The sequence below is a fragment of the Ranitomeya imitator genome, chromosome 3 (genome assembly GCF_032444005.1).
Source record: "Ranitomeya imitator isolate aRanImi1 chromosome 3, aRanImi1.pri, whole genome shotgun sequence".
NCBI lineage: Eukaryota > Metazoa > Chordata > Amphibia > Anura > Dendrobatidae > Ranitomeya > Ranitomeya imitator.
Window position 1 is genome coordinate 795,004,927 of NC_091284.1, and position 26,899 is coordinate 795,031,825.

The 26,899-nt window shown below is 43.4% G+C and overlaps 1 protein-coding gene across 2 annotated transcripts in view; it reads left to right on the forward strand.

Moving 5' to 3' along the window:
• Positions 1 to 19,751, forward strand: part of CEP126 (centrosomal protein 126) — a 68,275-nt gene extending 48,524 nt beyond the window's left edge. For both annotated transcript variants that reach the window (XM_069759188.1, XM_069759189.1), the window contains 6 exons: positions 2,297 to 2,437; positions 3,162 to 3,283; positions 7,555 to 7,636; positions 11,343 to 11,543; positions 15,037 to 15,101; positions 17,829 to 19,751. In XM_069759188.1, coding sequence (XP_069615289.1) covers positions 2,297 to 2,437; positions 3,162 to 3,283; positions 7,555 to 7,636; positions 11,343 to 11,543; positions 15,037 to 15,101; positions 17,829 to 17,933 — 716 coding nt within the window. In that variant the 3' untranslated portion in view covers positions 17,934 to 19,751. The remainder of the gene's footprint in view (positions 1 to 2,296; positions 2,438 to 3,161; positions 3,284 to 7,554; positions 7,637 to 11,342; positions 11,544 to 15,036; positions 15,102 to 17,828) is intronic.
• Positions 19,752 to 26,899: the final 7,148 nt, after the last annotated feature.

Sequence of the window (26,899 nt, forward strand, 5' to 3'; positions counted from 1 at the left end):
GCCTTGAAAAAGTATTCATACTCTGTGATTTTTTTTTTCCACATTTTTTCACGTTACACCCACAAACATAAATATATTTTATTCGGATTTTATATGATATACCAACACAAAGTAACAAGTATTTGTGAAGTGTAAAGAAAATTATACTTAGTTTTTGAAATATTTTTTAAAAATATATCTGAATATTGTGCATTTGTATTCAGCCCCCCTGTAGTCTGATACCCCTAAATAAAATCCTGAATGACCAATCACGTCCGTAAGTCAAATAATTAGTAAATTGAGTCCTCCTGTGTGTAACTTATTCTCAGCACAATTACAGCTGGTCTGTGAAGGCCTCAGAGGTTTGTGTGAGAACATTAAGGATCCTGCAACATCATGAAAACCAAAGAGCCCACCAGACAGGTAAGGGATAAAGTTGTGGAGAATGTGCCCACAGGACAACTGTTAGTTGCATACACCACAAATCTTGCCTTTATGGCAAGAAGAAAGACATTTTTGAAAGTAAAAGTCTGCAAAAAGTCATGTAGTAGTAATTGCAACGATAGGTGGTCCTGCAAAGTATTGACTCGGGGGCTGAATACTAAAGCACATAATTTTCAGATTTATATTGTTTAAATATTTAGAAAACCCAAATATCGTTTCCTTTACTTGTCACAAATACTTGCTGCTTTGTGTTGGTATATCACATAAAATCCAAATAAAATCCATTTTAAGTTTGGGGATGCAATGTAGAAAAGTTCACGGGGTGTGAATACTTTTTCAAGGCACTGTACAATGGAGCTTTTTGTGCAGAATCCATCAGAAAAAAAACTTCTTTATGGAATTGGTGGCGTAAGGAGAATACTGATACAGTGGGGAAAATAAATATTTCATACACTGCCGATTTTACAATTTTTATTGTAGTTACAGTTCAACTGTGAGAGACAGAATCTAAAAATAAAAAAACAGAAAATCACATTATATGATTTTTCAAGAATTAAATTGCATAAAATAAGTATTTGATCACCTACCAATCAGCAAGAATTCTTTCTCTCTCAGACTTGTTAGTTTTCTTTAAGAAATCCTCTTACTTTGCACTCATTACCTGTATTAATTGCACATGTTTGAATTTGTTACCTGTATAAAAGACACCTGTCCACACACTCAATCTCACTAACCTCTCCACCATGGCCAGGACCAAAGAGCTGTCTATAGACACCAAGGACAAAATTGTAGACCTGCACAAGGCTGGGGTGGGCTACAGGACAATAGACAAGAAGCTTGCTGAGAAGGCAACAACTGTTGGCACAATTATTAGAAAATGGAAGAAAGACAAGATCACTGTAAATCTTCCTCTGTCTGGGGCTTCATGCAAGATTCTGCCTCATGGGGTAAGGATGATTCTGAGAAAGGTCAGGAATCAGCCCAGAACTATGCGGGTGGACCTGTTCAATAACCTGAAGAGAGCTGGGACCACAGTCTCAAACATTACCTTTAGTGACCCTTCGCCATCATGGATTAAAATCCTGCAGGGCACGCAAGGTCCACCTTCTCATGCCAGCACATGTCCAAGCCCGTTTGAAGTTTGCCAATGACCATCTGGATGATCAAGAGAAGGCATGGGAGAACGTCATGTGGTCACATGAGACCAAAATAGGACATTTTCGTATCAACTCCACTTGCTGTATTTGGAGGAAGAAAAAGGATGAGTACAACCCAAAGAACACCATCCCAACAGTGAAGCATGGTGGTGGAAACATCATACTTTGGGATGCCTTTCTGCAAAGGGAATAGGCCGACTGCACCGTATTGAAGGGAGGATGGATGGGGTCATGTATTGCGAGATTTTGGCCAACAAACTCCCTCCCTCAGTAAGAGCAATGAAGGTGGGTCGTGGCTGTGGATTACTCTGATTTTTACACTGCAGTGTCACATGCCTGTTATATTATTTTTGGGAATCTTTCAGTAAAAAGTTTTAAAAAATGCAAATTATTTATGTAAATATCATATAATGTGAATTTCTGTTTTTTTATTTTTAGTTTCTGCCTCTGACAGGTGTAGTGTAGCTACCATAATAATTACAGGGAACACGTGCAATATCATCAGTGTATCAAATACTTATTTTCCCAACTGTACAAACATATCATACATGCGCATCACGGAGCGCTAATAATGTGGATGGCCGGTTCAGCTCCGCTGCATTTACAGTCCGTGTGATATAATGAATACGTCTCCTCGTTAACCCCCCGACCCCTGTACGGTTTTGTGTTTTCATCATTGATGCTGATGTGACTAATCGTCCACTCTCGCATTTCAGGTGATTTCCGTGCCGGCGATCTGCCCTCTCATCTACAGCACACACGACCCAACCTGTCCCACATCGTCATCGATGGCGCAGCGCTGAATAACTGGAAGACGCTTTCCAGATTAAATGGCTTTTTCTCTCCACTTAATAATGGTGAGGTTTAGTTTCCGCAGCACCTGTACCCACTGAGCCGACCTTTTCACTCTGGGGTACAAGCAGACTAGTCTCGTTTTGTAAGGATGTGTCCTCATCGTGCAAAATTGGGGCAAAACCAAACAGTTTTAGCAGGCATTAAAAATTGTTAGGGGGTACTTAGGGGGCATTATTACTTTCTAGGGGGGGGGCACTAGGACTTCATTGATTGCTCTGGGCAGTATTACTGTACAAGGGGCGCTCAACACAATATTACATGTTAAGGGGCATTATTAATTTATAAGGGGCATTCAGGCCATTACTACTTTCTATAGGGGCGCTCAAGGAATTCTTACTTTATAAAGGGGGCATTTGGGGCTTTATCTCTCTAAAAGGGGCACTTTTGTTTCCAGAGTGATCTTTTCCAAAGTGACACATAAGGGAGATTCTACGATTCCTCCGCATGGAAATTGGCTCACAACTATCTATCTGAATGGTAGGAGACTCCTACGCAAAGTGCAAGACCCCGCTGTATGGGACCGGGACATAGTGCATGGGGGGCCATATTCTCCCCTACATGATCTCTGCGATATTACATTTCATTGTTTTCTGACGTTCTATCACACAAATATACAGTATAGGTATAAAGCGGGCATGGGGGTCCGGATTATGGATGTGGGCCACAGTATATAGACTTTACCATAGTTGTCTGGATTTCCATTCTGTGCTTTTCGTGTTTTGGAAGGTTACGTCACGCTGTCCAGAAGGAAGCAGATCCTGGAGAGCAGTGAGAACAAGCGCAGAGCACTGCTGGAGCAGAGGAAAGGCAGACCCGCATCCGCCGGCTGGAGGCCATCACACGCTCAGGTACTACGTAGTATATGCATTATTCATGTGCACAGGAGCTCCTCAGCTCATAACTTCTAGATCTGTGGTGGTCTAATAACTGAGACCCCCACTGGTCCTCTCACTTGAGTTGAGCATTGGTCGAACATGTGTATTGCTCTTCCATTCAGTCTCTATGGGACAGCCTGAGATTGACAAGTGCTGCACTCGGCTTTCTCATCGGTACCATAGACTTTGAATGGAACAGTTACATGAATGACCGCAGCTCCGCTCACCCGGGGGTGAATATGTAGAGATCTAAGCACTGTGGCTAGATGGTATCACAGGCTCCTCTGAGGCGTGTCTTTAGGCTGCACTGCATGAGCAACGCCTCTTTGGTAAAGGCCATAATCATTAGCACCAAATAAAAAGACCCATATTTCTGGACCCCTTAACGGCAGCACTAAAATAAGACCAAAAACTGGTCAACCTGGTGATAGATCCTCTTTTAAGTGTTCAATAGCATACAGTGTCCCTGCCCTGCGGCTATGTGAGCAGTCCTGCATGCTGCTTTCACAGGGATACTGCGACAGGGAAGGGCCAGAAGATCGTGGCTTCTGGTTATGTAAACTCCTGCACTGGTTAGAACTGCTTCACCATTATACTACACAATGCAGGCTTTCTTTTCTCTGTCATTGCAAGGGTTATTCAGTTCTGGAGCTCTCCCTGCTGAATTGCCTCAGCTGTTCTGTGTTGGCCACTCCCCTCTGATATGTTAACTGCCACTGGCACTTGGGTGTTGCCAGTGATAGTTCTACTCACTGGTAAGCTGTTGGAGTAGGCGGTTGGAGAGTGTTCAGGAGATTGCTATGTGGAGTTGGTTTGCGTGTTTATCCTTATCCTCTCCTATTTGGTTTGAGCCTCCTATTCCTCCCCTGAGGGTATGTGCACACGTCAGGATTTCTTGCAGAAATTTTCCTGACAAAAACCGGACATTTCTGCCAGAAATCCGCATGCGTTTTTTTGTTCGCGTTTTTTGACGCGTTTTTTTGTGCGTTTTTCCCAAATGCATAGAATTGCAGGAAAAGCGCAGAAAATCCGCAAAAATAATGAACATGCTCATTTTTTTACCGCGATGCGTTTTTTTTTCGCGGGAAAAAATGCATCCATGTGCACAAAACATGCAGAATGCATTCTAAATGATAGAATGCATAATGTATGCGTTTTAATGAGTTTTTATAGCGTTTTTAGCGCGAAAAAACCTGAACGTGTGCACATAGCCTGATTCCCACTTGTTTTGTGAGTGTATTTGTATGATTGTGGTTTTCTTTTATCCCTGTCTGCTAATCCCTGTCTGTCTGGTTAGTGTATTCCAATACACTTCGGCCTCACGCCTCCCTGGGTGGGGGAGTGAACAAATAACAGATGGGAGCATAGCAAGGAACATGATCCTGGCATCTCCACCATCAGGGGTAATCCAGGACAGGGATAGCCTAGGGTGCCCCTAATTCGAGGTATTGGTTAGGAGCCCACAGTCCCCTGTCACTATGTGACAGCTGCTCTATAATGCAGTGCTTGGTGGGACACGTCACAATTGACCGCCTTGGTCGCTGTTAGTGATGGGAGAATCCACTTTCAGGACTTCGCATGTTGGCAATGTGACCGGTGGATGGGTGGCCAGAATCGCTGCTTACCTCCTGGCATCCTGGCTCTTCTTTTGCTTAGCCAGGCTGGCACCATCTGTGCATCATGATGATGCTGCGCCAGGCGAGGTAATCCAACAAGAGTTGGGGATGCCAGGAGCTAAGAGTTGGGGATGAGGAGCTAACAAGAGTTGGGGATGCCAGGAGCTAAGCGGCTTTTCGCAGCCTTCCCATCCCATCAGCCCGTGAGTTATTTGAATTCTCGTCTGATTTTTTTTTTTTTTTGCGTGGGATAAGCCGCTGCCAGCGCTGTCTGGCACAAGTATTCGGGCTTATCATGGGCGATACACTTACTGATTACAAATGTCAGGAGCAATGCCAGTTATTAAAGGGGTTGTCCACATCTAGGGACAGTTTGGGTTTTTTGATTTACATGCATGCATTCAGGGCTAAAAATCATTTTTGCAATTTTGGTCCCATAATTTTTTTTCCCTGTTTTAACTTTTACTAGCTCTTTGTTTCCCTGCATACTCCGCTTTGATGTGGTCTGTGGGCATAAATCTGACAAGACACATAAAAAAAAGATTTTAAAAAATCTAAATGATCTCGCTGAATTAACTCATTCTGCAGCCAACAGTAGACAGTTCAACTCGGAGGCTACAGAAAGGAAACGGGGCAATGTTTTGAATGGGATCCAATAGGAAAAATTCCTTTTAGACAAAAATATGCGCATTTAAGTAAGAAAGAAAAATGATCCCAAATAGTGGACAACCCCTTTAAGCAATCTGAGGTTACGATGACTGTGCTTTCGACATGTTTGCGGTTGGATCCAGTAGGTGAGATTGTATCTGCGTCCACTACACATGAGAGCGGTGGAAATCCAGCTGTTGTGCACCGTTTGTCAGTAGTGTTTATTCGGGGCTGAAATCTGCAGCTTATCATCACGGTTGTGTAAACTCGGCAGCGACATTCACTCATATGCACATGTCTGTAGGAAAGCGCTTACACAATGTCTGCTTATTTAACCTTTTCCCTCCAAGTGTTTCACATGTCACCGCCACCGTATTATGCAAATGTATTCAGGGGTCACGAGCGGTGGTCCTATGTATGGGGCAAGGGTCGGGATCAGTTATAGATCATTGCATTTACTTCAGTGTAAACCTTTTTTTTTTCCCTAGCCCTCTAACTCTACCAGGCGGCAGATTGTCTATTTATCCTTTTTCTTTTGCTTTTACAAAATCCATCAGAGCTCTTACTCAAGGTTCTGACGTCATTCTCTATTCCCCCCCCCCCCCCCCCCTTTTACTACTCTCAGAAATAGCAAGGAGAAGTGAGAGGGGTTTGTACACAGATCTCCACAATATGGACAGGGGAGAAAGTATCTAAAGTCTTATGGATGGTAGATAAAATAGTCTGGAGGAAAGCAATAAAGAAGAAATAAGTGCAGGATAGAAGCTGTGCTGTTATATGAGCTAATGATGACAGCGGCAGATTATTTACACAGAGCTCGCATTCAGCCTATATTACTGGAAGAGAAACTCCCACGAGAAAAAGCTGAAACTTGGATCAGGCTGCAAATTACATGGAAGGAGGTCTGAAAGTGAATGAAGATTACAGATTGAAACAAGCAATTGTTTTTTATTTCTAAAGGTAGTCATTAACTTATCTAAAAAAAAAAAAATTCCATGTCAAAGGTGTCCAGAAAAAAGGAGGCTCCACTTTAGCGGGAACAAATCATCACTGCTTTTTTCAATCACTGGCTCAGGAGTCACATGTGTTTCTTAGCCCCACCATGGAGGCACAGCTAGATGGGGGTGTAGAGGTAGTAGTGTGATTTATGGTCATAAATCAGCTGAGATGAACTCAGAAAAAGACAGATAAAAGAGCTACAAACTCCTATCAAGCCCTATGATGGATTCTGAGTTAACTAATTCTTCAGCCAGCAATGTGCAGGGAAAAAATAACTTGTACATGCCAAACGGTGCAAAAGTTTTAATGAAACATCACTTAAAAAAATACGTGTGTGTATGTATGTATGTGTGTGTGTATGTATGTGTATATATGTATATATATATATATATATATATATATATATATATATATATATATATATATATATATATATATATAAAATGATGTAGGTGCAGAGACCCTGATTCCAACGATGTGTCACTTACTGGCTGCTTGCTGTAGTTTTGACAAAAGTCACAGTTTTATCAGCAGGAGATTATCACTAGTAACATAGTAACATAGTAACATAGTTAGTAAGGCCGAAAAAAGACATTTGTCCATCCAGTTCAGCCTATATTCCATCATAATAAATCCCCAGATCTACGTTCTTCTACAGAACCTAATAATTGTATGATACAATATTGTTCTGCTCCAGGAAGACATCCAGGCCTCTCTTGAACCCCTCGACTTACTAGTTACTAGTAAGCCTGCTTCCATGTAGTCCTCATTATTTTATGAGCTCTGTATAACCCCAGATATCACATAGAATAGGACCCATGGCCAGTACTTGCCGATGTCAGATTCTGGCCTCTTTATACAGGTCCGTCATGATATAATACACTGAGGTTCTCATGACATTGAATGTGGATAATGTCCGGCCTTGTGTGTATTTTTTATTTGTCAGCTAGAATAATTTACACATGATTTTACCTTGAACAGAACGTGAATGCCATGAAGATAAATCCATTGCCAAGTGCACACGAGCCTGGGCACACGCACAGCGCCACACATCCTGCTGATGGTATGTACCGTATCAGACCTCACTCATAGCCATACTTCTGTACTGCTGAGTTTACCAGAGTCCTGTAAGTAATGCTTAAAGGAGTTTTGCAAAGTACAAAGTGCATTTTAATTAATAGATTTTGGAATAATAATAATTTACACAATTAAATGTGTTTAAAAATAATGTTCCTGTGCTGCGATAATCTTATAAATGTGCCCCTGCTGTGTAGTGTGTAATGGCTCTGTCTGACTGTGCAGGAACATGGTCTGATCAGAACACATCTCTTGGTCAGGGAAAGATGCAAAAGAGTATACAGACGGGACAACCGGGGAACAAATGGGAGAATGCTGATATGACAGCCGGGCAACACATGAGAGGGTACCACCAGGGCAGCAGGGGAACGCATGTGAGTATACAGACAGGACAGCAAGGGAAAGCATGAGAGTATACAAACAGAACAGCCGAGGAACCATGAGAGTATACAGACAGAACAGCCGAGGAACCATGAGAGTATACAGACAGGACAGCCGAGGAACCATGAGAGTATACAGACAGGACAGCCGGGGAACCATGAGAGTATACAGACAGAACAGCCGAGGAACCATGAGAGTATACAGACAGGACAGCTGGGGAACCATGAGAGTATACAGACAGAACAGCCGAGGAACCATGAGAGTATACAGACAGAACAGCCGAGGAACCATGAGAGTATACAGACAGGACAGCCGGGGAACCATGAGAGTATACAGACAGGACAGCTGGTGAACACATGAGAGTATACAGACAGGACAGCAAGGGAAAGCATGAGAGTATACAGACAGGACAGCAAGGGAAAGCATGAGATTATACTGTACAGACAGAACAACCGGGAACGCATAGGAGCATACAGACATGACTGCCGGGGAACACATGAGAGGGTACAGCCAGGGCACAGGGGAACACATGTGAGTATACAGACAGGACAGCAAGGGAAAGCATGAGAGTATACAAACAGAACAGCCGAGGAACCATGAGAGTATACAGACAGGACAGCCGAGGAACCATGAGAGTAAACAGACAGGACAGCCGGGGAACCATGAGAATATACAGACAGAACAGCCGAGGAACCATGAGAGTATACAGACAGGACAGCCGGGGAACCATGAGAATATACAGACAGAACAGCCGAGGAACCATGAGAGTATACAGACAGGACAGCTGGGGAACACATGAGAGTATATAGACAGGACATCAAGGGAAAGCATGAGAGTATACTGTACAGACAGAACAACCGGGAACGCATGAGAGCATACAGACATGACAGCCGGGGAACACATGAGAGGGTACAGCCAAGGCAGCAAGGGAACGCATGTGAGTATACAGACAGGACAGCCAGGGAACCATGAGAGTATACAGACAGGATAGCCAGGGAACACGTGAGAGTGTACAGACAGAACAGTTGGGGAACACATGAGAGTATACAGAGAGGACAGGCGGGAGCAAATGAGAGTATACAGACAGGACAGGCGGGGAACCATGAGAGTATACAGACAGGACAGCCGGGGAGCGAATGAGAGGGTACAGACAGAACAGCCGGGAACGCATGAGAGCATACAGAGAGGACAGCTAGGGAGCGAATGAGAGTATACAGACAGGACAGCAAGAGTGCACTGACCCCAATTAGCAGAAGGAAGGGGAGCGGTGCACTTCTCTAAAGACATTGTGGAAGAAACCATTTCAATGTGTTTTTAAGAAACTTCCAGATAAGGGAAGGGCTTGTGCTGCATCAAGTTGTCTCACAGTTAAAGGGGTATTCCTGTGTCCAAGATCCTTACCTAATATGTAGCAGATGTAATAATAATAATGACTTATGACTGTTGTGTTTGAAACTGTTAAGCTGTAAAGCGCTATTATAAATAAAGATTATTATTAATAATAGTATTAGCAAATACCTCGAATTAGAAATATAGTATAGTTCTTCTGATAAGCTATATCACTTGCCACATGTGCAGGGCATTGCAGTATCTTAGGTGTCCATGTTACGACCACTAGCAACTAACTAACTATCAACATATGAGTGGTCCTGAGCATACCTAAGCTACTGCAATGCCAGCACATGGGATAAGTGACATACAGTATATACTCGAGTATAAGCCGATCCAAATATAAGCCGAGACCCCTAATTTTGCCACAAAAAACTGGGAAAACTTAATGACTCGAGTATAAGCCTAGGGTGGGAAATGCAGCAGCTACCGGTAAATGTCAAAAGTAAAAATAGATACCAATAAAAGTAAAATTAATTGAGACATCAGTAGGTTAAGTGTTTTTGAATATCCATATTGAATCAGGAGCCCCATATAATGCTCCATAAAATTCATAATGGCCCCTTAAGATGCTCCATACAAAATATGCCCCATCAAATGCTGCACAAATGTTAATAATGGCCCCATAAGATGCTCCATACAAAATATGCCCAATATAATGCTGCACAAATGCTGATTATGACCCCATAAGATGCTCCATACAGATATTTGCCCCATATAATGCTGCACAAATGTTGATTATGGCCCCATAAGATGCTCCATACAGACATTTGCCCCATATAATGCTGCACATTGCCCCATAAGATGCTCCATAGAGATATTTGCCCCATTTGCTGTTGCTGCAATAAAAAAATCCCATACTCACCTTTCGTCGCTCAGGCCCCCGACACTTGCTATAGTCACCTGTCCTCCGTTCCGCTGTGTCTTCCCCGTCCTCTGCACTGACTGTTCAGGCAGTGGGCGGAGCGCATAGTAATCGCCTCATCGCGCCCTCTGACCTGAGCGTCACTGCAGAGGATGCAGAAGACACAGCGGCACTGACGATGGAACGAGGAACAGGTGAATATCGCGCACTGCCCCCGCCATACTCACCTGCTCGTGGCGCGGTGTCCCTGGTTCTCCGGGCGCTGACCGCTTCTTCCTGTATTCAGCGGTCACATGGTACCGCTCATTACAGTAATGAATATGCGGCTCCACCCCTATGGGAGTGGAGTGGGGTCCATATTTATTACTGTAATGAGCGGTACCATGTGAGCGCTCAATACAGGAAGAAGCTGCCGGAGAACGAGGAACGTGCAGGAACACCGCGCCAGGAGCAGGTGAGTATTATTAGACAGCTGCCGCTCCCCCTCCCCTGCCGACCCCTGGGTATGACTCGAGTATAAGCCAAGAGGGGCAATTTCAGTCTAAAAAAATGGACTGAAATTCTCAGCTTATACTCGAGCATATAGGGTAGCTTATCAGAAGAACTATACTACATTTCTAATTGGAGGTATTTGCTAATATTATTATTATTACACCTGCTACATATTGGGATAGGATCTTGGAAATGGGAATACCCCTTTAAGGTTGCTTCAGACGTCCATGCAAATCAGTTTGAGCACGGACTGGCCGCAGGTTGCCGAGTGGAGGGCATTGCGTCCCGTGCTTGGACCGATGTGACGGACGTCTGAAGCAGCCTTTTGACTGAGCTGACTACACCTCTTCCCTGGACATTTTTTACCCTTTTTCTGTAGAGTACAGAATAGCGCAGGAACCACTGCGAGAAACCTCGGAATAGTCTGTACCCGTCCATTGTAACTGAATGGATGTGATGAAAGCTGCGGCGTCTGTCCGTCCTCGGCCGCAGTAGTTACATGCTCCTTGGCATTATGCTGGAGGGACGTTATTCGTGGCTAATTACAATGTTTTTATTTACACAGTCTCAGAAAGCACGGCTCAGTTTATGCTGGCGGAGAATCTGGCGGAAACATCTGCAACAGATGGGGAAATTCTAGCTGCCATGCAAGCGATGCAAGCAAACAAGCACAGCGCCGCCACGCACAAAGCTCCGCACACGGCCCTCTCTATAGAGGAACAAAGGCTCCTGCAGTCACTGGAGCGCCTCAATCAGAGGCTGCAGAGTAAGTACAGCGGGCAGGGAGCGCTCAGCACACACCCTGCTCCACCGGCCGCTATACACACATATCTCCCGAAATTCACAGGGTTAGGGAGGAGCGGAGCCGGGGAAGGTCGGGTTCTGGTGCTCCATCCGAAATGTATCGGGTACCAGAACTGTACCGGAGCTTGAACCAGAACCCCATTGAACTCAATAGGGACTCGGATTTTTGAGCTGGAAAACTCTTGCGCTCGCTCTCTTTTTCTCTCTCTTTTTCTCTTTCTTTCTCTTTCCCTCTTTTTCTCTCTCTCTTTCTCTTTTTCTCTTTTTTCTCTCTCTTTTTCTCTTTCTCTTTTTCTATTTCTCTTTCATTCTCTTCTCTCTTTTTTTCTTACTCTTTTTTACTCGCTCTCTTTTTCTCTTTTTATTTCTTGTTTTCTCTCACTTTTTCTCTTTTTTTCTCTCTTTTTTCTTTATCTTTCTCTTTTCTCTCTCTGTTTCTATTTCTCACTGCTTTCTCTTTTTCTTACTCTCTTTTTCTCACTCTTTTTCTCTCTCTTTTTATTTCTCTTTCTCTTCTCTTTTTCTATCCCTTTTTCTCGCTCTCTTTTTCTCTCTTTTTTTCTCGCTCTTTTTCTTGCTCGTTTTCTCTCTCACTTTTCTCTTTTTTTTCTCTTTTTCTTTTTTTCTCACTTTCTCTCATTATCTCTTTCTATTTCTCTTCTCTTTTTCTTACTCTCTTTTTCTCTCTCATTTTTTCTCTATTGCTTTCTCTGACTTTTTCTTTTTGTCTTTTTCTTTCTGTCTCTTTTTCTCTCTCTTTTTCTCAATCTCTCTCTGTCTCTCTCTCTTTTTCTCTCGCTCTCTCCTCCCTGACTTAGCCCAGAATTCTGAACACTGTATCTTCCAGGAGAAATCCATGTTTGGATTTTAGCACCGGACACTAACTGTCCGGTATGAACCCCGAACATTAAAGTTCGGATTCGCTCATTTCTGAACTCGAATCATCCGATTTCATCCATAATAAACATTTGATTTTTCATCTGTGTCATCATTCATATAACATGCATTTTTATATATCAGCAATAAATACAATTTACAAGACCAAGTGCACTTTCCTATGTTACAAATTTGGAATGAGTCTGTAAAAATAAGGATGCTGTATGGATGATCCATAAGAGATCTTGGCGGGGGGTGGGGGGGAACCAATAGACTTGAATAGGCAAATCTCATCTAAAACACAGAAGAGACTGTTCATACTGTGAATTTGTTTTTTTTACTTGGACATTCAGTCCATGTGAAAAAAGTTTCTCATCTGAACAGCCCTATTGAACAGCATTGGTCAGAGTGAGATCAAATTTTTTATAGCTTATAGTCGGCCGAAAAATATGGTTGCGAAAACTTATCATAAAAGTGACAGCCCCAGGCCACCATGCAGTCTTTGTGAACTTTTCTACATTTTGGCACATTACACCCACAAACTTAATTGTATTTTATCTAGATTTTCTGTGATATAACAACACAAAATAGCAAGTATCTGTGAATTGTAAAGGAAATGATTTGTGGTCTTCTAAATATTTTACAAATTTAAATGTACAAATTTAAATGTGAAAATTGTGACGTGCATTAGTATTCAGCCCTCCTGAGTCAGTACTTCGTTGGACCACCTTTCGCTTCGATTTCTGCTGCAAGTCTTTTGGGGTCTGTCTCTACCAGCTTTGCACATCTACAGGTGACATTTTGTCCGTTCTTATTTGCACACTCGCTCAGTGAGATTGGATGGAGGCGTCTGTGATCAGCAATTTTCAAGTCTTGTCATAGATTCCCAATTTGATTCCTGTCTGGAATGTGACTGGGCCGTTCCCACACATGAATATGATTTGATCTCAACCATCCATTGTAGCTCTGTCAGGATGTGTAGAATCGTTGTCCTGTAGGTATATGAACCTGCACCCCAGTCTCCAGTTTTTTACAGCCTCTAACAGGTTTTCCTCCAAGATTGCACTGTATTTAGCTCCTTCCATCTTCCCATCCACTCTGAACAGCTTTTCTGTCCCTGCTGAAGAAAAGCTTCCCCACAGCATGGTTCTACCTCCACCATGTTTGACGGTGAGGATGGTGTTTTAAGGGTCATATGCAGCGTTAATTTTCCACCACACAGAGAGTTTTGCATTTAGCACAAAAGTACTACTTTAGTCTCCTCTGACCAGAGCACCTTCTTCCACATGCTCGTTGTGTCCCCTACATGGCTTTTTGCAAACTGCTAACAGGACTTCTTACGGCTTGCTTTCAAAAATGTCTTTCTTGCCAATCTTTTATAAAGGCCAGATCTGTGGAGTATACGACTTATAGTTGTCCTGTGGACAGATTCTCTGTCCTGAGCCATGGATATCTGCAGCTCCTCCGGACTGACCATGAGCCTCTTGACCGCTTCTATAATTAGTGCTCTCCTTGCTTATGATGTCAGTTTAGATGGACGGCCATGTCTTAGTAGGTTTGCAGTTATGCTATCCTTTTTCCATTTTTGGAATTAACCATGTCCCGTGAGATGTTCAGAGCTTGAGTTATTTTTTATAACCTCACCCTGCTTTACTCTTCTCCACAACTTTATCCCTCACCTTTCTTGTGTGTTCCTTGGTTTTCATGATGCAGTTTGATCCCTTTTGTTCTCAAGTAAATCTCTAATCTTGCTTTATATTTTACTTTTCTTCAAAACTTTATCCTTGACCTGTCTAGTGAGTTCTTTGGTTTCCATGATGTTGCGTGATTCCCAATGTTCTCACACAAACCTCTGATGCCTTCACAGAACAGCTGTAGTTATGTTGAGAAGAAATTACACACAGGAGGACTCCATTTACTAATTATGTGACTTCTGGAGGTGATTGGTCACTCAGGGTTTTATTTACGGGTATCCGACTACAGGGGGTTGAATACAAATGCACCTCAATATTCAGATGTACTTTTTTTTTTTTTTAGATGTTTAGAAAACCATGTAGCATTACCTTTACGCTTCACAAATACTTGTTCCTTTGTGTTGTAATATTACATAAAGTCTGAACAAAATACATTTAAGTTTGCGGGTGTAACGTGAAAAAATGTGGATAAGTTCACAGGGTATGAATACTTTTTCAAGGCCCCATGAACGAGGAAAATCACTGATTCCCTATCACAATTGCTTTGACCCTGATCAAAGATTCTCTATGAGGACACTTATGGTTTATTAAATACTTGTATTCCCCATAAACAACAATTCTTCATTATCTTTTACTAGGACTCCACATTCTTCTGTTTCTCTGAAAATTTAGGTAAAAAATAGCCCTTACTCTTGTCAGTATGGTGTGTCCCAGCGCTGTCACTTCAGCCCTGATTGGACCAAGGTTTGTAGGTAGATACCCCTCCCCACCCCCAATTCACAAGGAAAACAATAACTCCCAGAAATCAATTTCTTCACACATACAGAGGAACGGCACAACAGGTCTCCTTCAACCGATTAATCATTTTTTTTCTTCCTACTTTAGATGTTCAAGAAACCGTGACCAAACCCTCCGCGACTACAAATGGATTTCAGCCCAAATTGACACTGGTGAGGATCCATTTGATCATCTGATCACTTTGTTCGTTTTTGAAAGCTTGCGTTAGATTAGCAGCGTCCTGAGTCAGCGATCATTTGATCACACTCACCTTGGATATTAATGGATGGCCCCCATATAGCCATAAGTTATAACGGACCCTCCCTATCGGTCTGTGGTCACATGTCCAGTAATCATCCGTTTGAAATAGAAGCAGTAAGCGACAAAACTGATCCGTTTTCAGAAGAAAAGAAGAAAATTAATGGTGGCTATTTATTTAATGGATCCGTTTTGCATAGTTTTCAATGTAAAGGGAAAAAAAAACGGATCCAGGTGCAATCTGTTAACTGGACAAAAAAAGTTGACTGCAACTTTTTTTTCCTGCTATGATATTTATTTGCTGCTGGATGAGAGCTTGTCCACACTGACGCTGCAGGGGCCTAGTCTGCATCGGCCGCCTGCTATTGTGTATGTGCAGCCAGCATCCGCTGCAGACAGGAGAGAGGGATGAGTGCGCACCCACACTGTGTGTGCATGCTCGGTTCCTGTAGTGTCAGTGTGTGTGCGCTGTTATTCACTTCCCAGTCTGTATCAGCCACCCGCTATTGTGTATGCGCAGCGAGCATCCACTGCAGACAGGAGAGAGGGATGAGATCGCACCCACACTATGTGTGTGCGCTCTTGGTTCCTGTAGTGTCAGTGTGTGTGTGCGCTGTCATCCCCTTTCCAGTCTGCATCAGCCACCCGCTATTGTGTATGCGCAGCCAGCATCCGCTGCAGACAGGAGAGAGGCATTAGGGCGCACCCACACTGTGTGTGCGCTCTTGGTTCCTGTATTGTCAGTGTGTGTGCTCCCTCACCCCTTCCCAGTCTGCATCAGCCACCCACTATTGTGTATGCGCAGCGAGCATCCGCTGCAGACAGGAGAGAGGGATAAGTGCGCACCCACACTGTGTGTGTGCGCGCTCGGTTCCTGTAGTGTGTGTGTGCGCTGTCATTCACTTCCCAGTCAGCATCAGCCACCCGCTATTGTGTATGCGCAGCGAGCATCCGCTGCAGACAGGAGAGAGGGATGAGTGTGCACCCACACTGTGTGTGTGCACTCGGTTCCTGTAGTGTCAGTGTGTGTGTGCGGTGTCATTCACTTCCCAGTCTGCAACGGCCGCCTGATATTGTGTATGTGCAGCCAGCATCGCCTGCAGACAGGAGAGAGGGATGAGTGTGCACCCACACTGTGTGTGTGCACGCTCGGTTCCTGTAGTGTCAGTGTGTGTGCTCCCTCATCCCCTTCCCAGTCTGCATCGGCCGCCCACTATTGTGCATGCGCAGCGAACATCCGCTGCAGACAGGAGAGAGGGATGAAAGCGCACCCACACTGTGTGTGTGCGCGCACGTGCTCGGTTCCTGTAGTGTTAGTGTGTGCGCTCTCATTCCCTTCCCAGTCTGCATAGTGATCCTATGTTCAGCAAGCATCTGCTGCAGACAGGAGAAAGGGATAAGATCGCGCCCTCACTGACACTGTGTGTGCGCAGTTCTTGTAGTGTCAGTGTGTGTGCATTCTCATCCCTCTTTCCTGTCTGCATCGGCCGCCCGCTACTGTGTGACCCTATGTGCAACCAGCATCCGCTGCAAACGGGAAAGAGGAATGAGAGCGCGCCCACACGGACTCTCTCTGTGTGTGTGTGTGTGCGCGCGCGCGCGCTCTCTCTCGGATCCTACCGAGTCAGTGCAAGTGCACGCTCATCGTTCTCTCCATTCTGCAGCGGATGCTCGCTGCACACAGGACCATGCAGTAGTGGGTGGCCATGCCGACAGAGGTGTGTGCACTGTTGGCCCCTGCAGTGTCAGGGCCGCAGATACAATTAAGGCAGTGCTGTAAAGCGAGCACTGTCAATCACACTAAGGGAAAGTGGGAGGATGGTAATTGAGCGAGCAAAATGGAGCAGTGAGCCCTTGGCCGCGCCAAAGATGCACCGAGGAGCCCTCATTTACAGATGTAAGACAACTTTTCTTACATAAAAGAAAAGTAGTGAAATCTGTACAACAGGTACGATATTTATAGGGGTTAAGTCCCCGGTATGAATGTGTAAGGGATTTAAATTGAGTTTGGGGTGACGGGCGCCCTTTTAAAGGGGTTTTCCACTACTCAAACAACACCTTTTCCCCCTAGTAAAATAATACCACCTATACTCAAATCCAGTGCGAGCGTCGTTCCAGCGGTGTCGGCACCGCCCCTCCCAGGGATCATGTGACATTATGTCATGCAATCCCTGCTGCCAATCAGCGCTGGCTTCACTCTCCCCTATTATGTCCGTAACGTGGAGGAAGTGAGATCCGTGGCTGCTCTCCAACTTTCTCTACATGTCTTGATTTCTTCGAAGGAGAGTAGATTGAAGCCAGCGCTGATTGGCCACAGGGATCGCATGACATAAAAATGTTGTTATGTGATCCATGGGAAAGCCGGTGCTGACATCGCTGCTACGGCGGCGGCGGCACTGGAGGTGAGAATAGGTGTTATTATTGTACTGGGGGGAATACATAGGAATTCAGAAGGAGGTGTCCAAGTAGTGGACAACCCCTTTAAGTGTTAACAGTAACAAAAAAAAAATATTTTAAATAAAAAAAAAAAGTTTTAATTTTGAAGTTTTCTTCCTTCATCAATAAGTTATATATATATCCCAAAATGTTACATACCATAAAAAAATACTAATCCACATGTGTGCATGTTCTGTATCTTTCAGAAGGTGCAGCAGTTCTCACCGCAGCCCACCGAGCACATGACACTGGCGCAGAAATCCCGCAGTGTGTCAGCGGACCCTCGCACCCGGCTGCAGAGAAGATACTGACAGTCCTGATACTGTAGCGCCTCCCATTGTATCAGCGCAGTACTGCACCCTCTGCTCCGCACTGTATATACACATGTAAATAGGCACAGATTTGTAATATTTAGGGTCCATTTTTATTTGCGATGTAACATACTGTAATGTTTTGGGGAAATATAGATGATATTTTTCTATATTTCTATGACAAGTTTGCACTAGTAATAGTTTAGTTTTACATATGGAACCTTTAAAGGGGTAGCGCACCTTTGCCGACAATTTCTTTTTTGTTACTTAAATTAATGTATTCCAGGCTAAAAGTCATTTTTTATTAAAAACTTTTGCACCGTTTGGCCTTTACAGACTCTTTGTTTCCTGCACATTCAACTGTGCCCATAAATCTGCTGAGAGCAGCTCAGAAAAAGACAGATAAAACGAGTTACAGTCTCTCCTGTGGGAAGGAGCTCGCTGACGGGTTCTCAGTTAACTCATTCTGCAGCCACAATAGAAAACACCGCGGCTAAAGAAGGCAAATGGTGCAAAAGTAACAAATGGAAATATGATTTGTAGCCTCAATTGCATACATTTAAATAAAAAAAAATGTTCCCAAAGGTGGAAAACCCCTTTAAGTAAAATGGTCTCCAATGGGAGGCACGTAACTGTAAAGCTGTGCATTCTGGGAGTTACCATTTTGCGGTAACTGTAGAGCCACACGATAGAGATCTTATAATGTGAATATATGCAGAAAAAGTAACAAGCGGATGAGTGGTAGATTTTATCAATAATGGCAGCAACGATGTGGTGAAGATAAAGGAGTTTTCCCGCAAAAAAAAAGGTCATTTATCACCTATGCACCACTGGACCTTCAGTGATTACTAAAAAAGGGGTATCCTAGAATTTGCATGCACTCATTGTCTATGGCACTGATGGAGATGGCTATCCGCTGTCCTCGGCCATCGGTCCCATAGACACTGAATGAGCAGCAGTGCAAATGTGCGATACAGGCGATCTATTAAATCCTGACCACAGTGATGAAGCATGTGTCATCGGTCCTCCTCTCTAATAATCAGTGGGGGGTCCTAGCAATGCCCCCTTCCTCCCCCGATATTGTCTGACCTCTGGGAGTTTTACAGAGAAAGCAGAAAAGTAGACACTGCAAGGAGCCACACAGATCTGCTGCAGTGGCCACTACAGGAGAGATGTGGTATTGCAGGCTGTCCATTCAAATGGACTAAACGGTACATGATCAATGGTCGTGCGGAGACCACCAGAGCAGGAGCTTCTCTTGTCAGTGGATCTCTGCTCAGAGTAATAGACGGGTCCCACTTAAAAAAAATAATAATAATAAAAAAACGGATGGGATTTTATTAAATTATGGATTTAGTTCTGTATATATATTTTTGCAAAGTTTCAAAGATTTAAAAAAAAAAAAAATTAAATCACATTGTAATTGTATGGATCGTTGTTTGAGGGACGGACTGATCACAAATGTTTCATTTACACTGAAGTATATCTGAAGACCTGTTGATGTGATATGATTTGTGTCACCAGGGGGCAGTATAACACTTTTTTATCTTCTGTATAAGACTTGTGTAAGGGCCGGGTTTTCTATCATATATTGCTTGTTTTTTATATATGTTATAAAGGTGTGAACAGTAGTAGCTTGTACTATGTACGTTAGAGATTTGTAACTACCATGATGCACTTTATTAGATTATTCTATTTTTTTATATCTAAATATACCTCATTTTTTTGAGTGAATGCTAATTTAAGATTTCTGTTTGATAGAAAATATATATATAATTATTTTAATATCCAAAATAAAATGATAAAAATCTTGTTTTATTTCAGTTTATGTATTCATTTTATACAAGGATGTTTTCACATTTTGCCTATTTTTGATTGATGAGTAATTCTATTCATAGATATGAGATAGATAATAGATACATAGATAGATACATAGATAGATAATAGATAACCTTAGTAAAAACCCTTCTTAATGTGAACAGGTGCCAGCTGCAATAACTGTATGATATATAAAAATAAAACACAGCAGCGCTCTGTAAGGGCCAAGATATATGAAAACACTGGAAACATTATATATAAGCTGTATTGTTACTCAGTAAGATGTACTTACAAAAAATGAAAGTTCTTAGCTCATAAATTGGCCAATTCACGTGTGCCCATCAACCACGGCAAGGTGACCTCCCTCTGGTGGGTTCTATTCTACTGAACATGCCATTCTTCGGTTATCAGCCTACAATTTAAATGGACAAGTAGAACTGGTTAAAATCACCTGTTCACACTAAGGAGGTGCTGGTCAGGTTTTATTGTAGTTTACTATTGGAGGTTTTGACTGATAACACCTCTATATACAGTAGATAACACAGAATCCATCATTCACAATAGGTGATGTCACAGCTCACCTCCTCCTCCTGTATAATGACTGATAACACCTCTATATACAGTAGATAACACAGGATCCACCATTCACAATAGGTGATGTCAAAGCTCACCTCCTCCTACTGTACAAGTGCTGATAATACTTCTATATACAGCAGATAACACAGGATCCACCATTCACAATAGGTGATATCACAGCTCACCTCCTCCTCCTGTACAATGACTGATAACACCTCTATATACAGTAGATAACACAGGATCCACCATTCACAATAGGTGATGTCACAGCTCACCTCCTCCTGTACAATGAATGATAACAACTCTATATACAGTAGATAACACGGGATCCGCCATTCACAATAGGTGATGTCACAGCTCACCTCCTCCTCCTGTACAATGACTGATAACACCTCTATATACAGTAGATAACACGGGATCCGCCATTCACAATAGGTGATGTCACAGCTCACCTCCTCCCCCTCACAGAACAATGACCTCTGCACAGATCACAGAACATGGCCACAACAGTTTCCTTTAGGAGAAGAACAGGTCATCTCCAGACTATAATTTCCTATGGATAATGCGGCTGTAGTACATCCTTATAAGAGAAGCTCATACACAATGGCCACCTTCTCAGTCATTTAATAAAACAATATCTTGCACATAGAGAATAGCTGATACATGGCCGAGAGCTGCCAGCGATAAGCCCGTGGCCCACAATCTGTGGCCAGGCTGCGGTTCCCCGTCTCGTGGTGGGCAGGGTGCCATCCTCGCACTTCTAGGTGACTATAGGACAGACGTGGACGGCCTGTGGACGAGGAACCCCTGTGTTACAGAGAGCGCCTGCCGCCAGCTGTTCGGGTGGACCGCCGCCAGAGAGCGTTTGTAAACATCTCGTCTTGTCTGCAGAAGTCAATGACATTTATAACTAATTCCAGATCTGCCAGAGAACGGTGGAGGGCTGTGATTACGACATCCGATGTGGTAACTGGATCTCTCCTCCTTTTGTTTACAATGTCTCAAAGCCGACGAGGGCGATTTGATCCAACTTAAAAGCAAACAGATGATGCGGAATAACCGTGAACGTAATAATCGTGTTGTCTTGTGCAACAGCAAAATAGAAAACAACTCGTACAAAATGCCACAATATCAAAATTGCCACCTTTGGTGTCTTCACGTCAGACCCGGGCTGGGACCTGACCGGTCTAGCATGTTCCACCATTGTTAAGTTAAATCCGAGGCTTCCCTTTGACGTTGCGTGTGAACTTGAGGTGGTCATACAATAATTTACAGCCCTTCTATATGCCTGTAGTAATGGCAGACCTTCCTGGGCTTCATTCATGGTGGAGCAGGACAACTCATGGACATGTACACAGCTACTAGGCCAAGGAAAGTCCAGCCGATCTTCCATACCTCTCTGCAGTGGTCCAGCCTTCCTGCCCTGACCACAGCATCCATTCTACAAGATGTCTCTGTCACAAATGTGTGACTTTTTGGAAGCGACAACCTTCTCCAACAAGAACTCAACGAAGAGCTTACCAGTGAAGAACGAGATGGCTTCTTAGTCTCTCCACTCTGCTTTAGTCAATGCCAAGCCAGTCATGCCATAGAGCTGTCACTATTATGTAGCAGCTAGATTTGGGGCTCATTAAAGTGGTGATTCTTGACTGTAGCATTCATGTTTTTCTGAACTTTTACGGTTTGAACCATTACTTCTATTATTGACTTTTCTCTTGCCTCATTCTCTGATGCTTTGTTTTGCCTGAGAGTGAAGTCCTGAGACCAGTAAAAGAACCACTGCCCAAAGGAGTCCCAGGACTGGCATGGGATCCACCACCAACCAAAGCCTTGGGACTGGCTTAAGATCCATCACACACTAAGGTCTTAGGACCCACCACATCTCAAACTTCAGGGACTGGAATATATGGCATGCCAAAATCCTGTGATATTAGTTTTTTTTACCTTGAGAAAGGTGCTGAAACGCGTGGAACAATAAAGAAGTATTTTGGAACACAAAAATCTTCTCAACGTGATATCGTCCTCCTCTGCTAAAATCCTGGGACTGGCATACGTCCCACCACTCGCCAAAGTCCTTGGATTGACATAAGACCCATTAGACATCGAAGTTCTCAGACGGGCATTGGACCTCCCCCAGTACATAGCTTGGGTGAAAAGGCAGGGTGTGATTATTACTGTTATTAGAACTTTTTGAGAAATAGCAGAACATGGGTCATGTAAAAATAATCACAAAATGGCTGAAAGTGCTATGTGCACCAGCTGTAACTATAAAACCACCTGCCTAATATTGTGCACTGCAGGTTCTTCTTGCGTTGCCAGCTTTGACCCAATGGATTCCTCAAGATCTCTAAAGGCATCCTGTTACATTTCGTATGAGCCTAATGTTGTCAATTTCATTGGTCAGCAAGGGAACCAGTCTGTGGCTCTGAGCCCATGACCCTGTCACCAGATCACTGGCTCACCTTCCTTGGACTACTTTGGTAGATTCTCATCAGGAACACTCCGTGCCGTTTTACAGATTCTCCGAGCCACATGTCTATCCATCGGAATTTGGCACTTGTCAAAGTCGCTAAAATCCTTGCACGGGGCCATTTTTCCTGCTTACAACAGATTGGGGCCAATTCATCAAAGCTTTTACGCCACAAGAGTGGCATCAAATCTTTGAAGAGTCACTATATTTTTGGGCAACTTGACTGTGGATCAGCTCTGCCGAAATGCGCGAAACAGATGAGGAGCCAGAGTGGAACGTGGCTATGTCCTTGTCGAAATTATCAAATCTGCCAGCATTTTCTACACCAGAAATGCTACTCCAGTTCCTGACTGGAGTAGCATTCCTAGCGTGGAGCATGGGCACGCCACTAGATCATTCTGTAATCCTAGACTGTCCTTAAACTAGGAAGCATATCTCGTTTTTAACCAAAACATATAAATGCACACACACACCTCTTCACACTTGCCGTACGGCTCGTGTAGATGCCCGTATCTTCGGTCTAAGTGCGATCCAAGAAAACATCGGATAGCACTCGGACCGATGTCATACCGGCCATGCAGCATGCTCGATTTGCATCCAACACTCGGATCACACTCGGCCATGCAAGTCAATAAGTGCGTGGAAACCATCGGGTTGCACTCGGATGACATCTGAGTCCAGTCCGAATTCCAAGGACTGACAGAATAAAGAATATCATGACAATTTTTCCCATCTTCTCATCCAAGAAAATCGGATCACCCCACGATCAGAGTGTGAGTAGCGTAATCGGGCCGAGAAATTGGCCCGTGTAAGATTTGAGGAAAAGAATATCACTACGTGTAATACCATCCTTTCCTTCAAAATGACAAAAACCACCAATGTAGGGGTATAGGGGTTATTCTGCGCTGATAGTATTCAAACATTTTTTCCAGGTGGGCTAAACAAACAATGTTTTCAGGACATTTTTTCTGAATTTTTTTTCCAAATTGTATGCATTTGCTAATTTTTCAATTTTTTTTTTCAAGTTCATTAAATAATGTGTATAATGCAAGTGGCTTTTTTTAAAGGTGGAAACGCTCACAAAATGCTCCAAGAGACACCCAGGAATCTTCCAGGTGTTTTTTTTTTTGCCTACTCATTGACTTGTATTGAACCGGTGACCGGACAGTATCGGTAGAAGAACAGACACAGAGGGTTATGCATGAAGAATGTGTGAGAACACATGCTACAAGGTCATGATTTTAAAGAAAATGTAAGGGCAAAACAGGAATAGTTACATAATTGAGGTGAGGTGATAGGTCAATCAAAAGAAGAGAGTTTTTACGGCACGCTTAAAACTCTGGGTATTGAGGTTTAATCAAATTGTCCTGGGTAGTGCATTCCAGAGAAATGGCGCAGCACGTGAGAGTCTTTGAGTCCGGAGTGGAGGTTCTGATTATTGCGGATGTTAATCTTAGGTCATTAGCAGAACGGAGGGCACAGGTAGGGTGGTAAACTGAGACGAGGGAGGAGATGTAGGGTGGTGCTGAGCCATGGAGTGCTTTGTGGGTGAGAGAGATAAGTTTATATTGAACTCTGGAGTGGATGGGTAACCAGTGCAATGACTGGCACAAGGTAGAGGCATCAGTGTAACGGTTGGTGAGGAATATGATCCTGGCTGCTGTATTCAGGGGAGAGTTTAGTAAGAGGGAGAGCAGTTAGTATAGAGTTACAATAGTTCAGATGAGAATGGATAAGAGCAACAGGAAGAGTTTTTGCCGAGTCAAAGGTAAGAAAAGGTCGAATTCTAGAAATGTTTTTCAGGTGTAGTTGACAGGAGCGAGCCAGTGATCGGGTCTGGTGTGTAAAGGAAAGATCTGAGTCAAATATGACCCCAAGGCAGCGGGCATGTTGCTGGGGAGTCATGATAGAACCACATACAGAAATGGCAATGTCGGGCATAGGTAGGTTAGTGGAGGAAGGAAACACAAAGAGTCCGTTTTTGACAGATTCAGTTTTAGATAGAGGGAGGACATGATGTTGGAGACAGCGGTAAGACAATCACTGGTGTTTTGTAATAATGCAGGCGTGATGTCAGGAGTAGAGGTGTATAATTGGGTGTCATCAGCATAGAGATGGTACTGGAAACCAAAGCTACTGATTGCTCAATAGGGGCGGTATACAGAGAGAAAAGGATGGGTCTAGGACTGAACCCTGATAGTAGGGGGGGAAAAGGAGAGGAAGAGGAGCCAGCAAAAGATACAGTGAAGGAGCGGTCAGAGAGGTAGGAGGAGAACCGGGAGAGAACGGTGCTCTTGAAGCCGACGGTGAGGAGGAGCTGATGATGCACAGTGTCGAATGCTGCAGAAATATCCAGCAGGGAGCAGTGACCATTAGATGCGGCTGTTAGTAGATCATTAGACACTTTAGTGAGGGCAGTTTCATTGGAGGGATGTTGTTTCTTTGATTATGGCACCTGTAGGAAAATATCTAAACATGGTTATCTAAATATTAAAGTGCCAAGGGGGTTCAGTACAACCAATAGTAAATCATATAAAAAAAAATGTACACCATAACATCAAACAAAAAGAGATAAACTTTATTAAACATGAAAAAAATATATAAAAGGTTAGTAAAAAGTGTGAAACCACAAGGTGGGGCCGCATGCCCACAATAGCCACTAAAAAGAGGCTATAAGAGTAGTGCCTAGTGCATAACCATTCTATACTCTACATAAAAACACTGTCGTGAGTCAAGTAAATGAAACTCAGAGTAAAGAGAGATGAAATAACACAGCACATCAAATAAAATATAATATATTAGCTCTGGTGGGTGGTGGTGCCTGCCCCAACGCACGTTTCAGCGCTCTGTCTTCTACGTTTTTAATTTGATGGCTATTGTTTACATTTTTATATGATTTATTATGAGGGCAGTGTCAGTAGAGTGTAAAAACCAGAAACTGAATTGTAAAGGGTCAACTTCTTTTAATCGTTTCGTAGTTTTAGAAAATCTAAAGCAGTTAAAAGTCGCTCAAACGCTGAAACATCTGAAGAGCGACTCTTCTATTATATAGAAATGAATTGGAAGATTCTTTGGAGTAGTTTCTAAGTGCTTTTTTTATACAGGTTTTGGAGCAAATTGCCCCAAGCACTCATAAAAAAAATCTTGTGTAAACCCATACCTTATGGTGTAGAGATGCATACCACAATGAACAATGTGAAAAGAAAAGCTCTGCAAAAATTATATACACACTATTTGATTTTTTACTATGTTGATATCATCTGGTTTGTTTGTTTTTTTTTGCAGAACACTGCTCCACTTTGTGTGGTATTACAGCAGTGTTCCCCAAGTTCGGTCCTCAAGAGCCACCAACAGGTCATGTTTTCAGGATATCCTTAGTCTTGAACAGGTGATAATTGCATCACCTGGACAGGCAATAATTCCATCACCTGTGCAATACTAAGGAAATCCTGAAAACATGACCTGTTGGTGGCTCTTGAGGACCGGAGTTGGGGAACACTGTATTACAGCATAAAGGATGAGGGTGAGATGCAATACTAGTGATGGACACTAGTGGCGCTCTTTCTGACTCATTTTTCTTACGGTGCTTTCACATTGCGCTCTTGACCACGTTCAGTGATCCCGTTGGGGTTTGAGACCGAACCTCCTGCAAAACAGGATTCGGACATATGTGCCGATGGGACCATTGACTGACTATGATGGTGCCAACAGGGTCAACTCTCTTGTGCATCATTTTCAGGTGTATACGCTTACTGGAGGCAGACACTCAGACTCAGTCTACTACATCTGAGTGTCTGCATCCAGTATACACCCAAAAATTATGCACGATAGAGCTCACGGTGACTATGTTTGCACCATCATAGTCAATGACCCCGTTGGCACATACGCTAGATTCCTGTTTTGCATGGGGGATTCGGACACAAACCCCGACGGGACCATTGAACGTGGTCAAGAGCGCAATGTGAAAGGTGCCTTACCGTATATCAAGCTGGGGCTACATTGCGACTTTGGCCACAACACAAGTCGTGCGGTCAAAGTCTGCTAGGTATCACTGCTATATCAAAGAGCAATACAAACAAATGGGGACAAATTGTGACCCTGA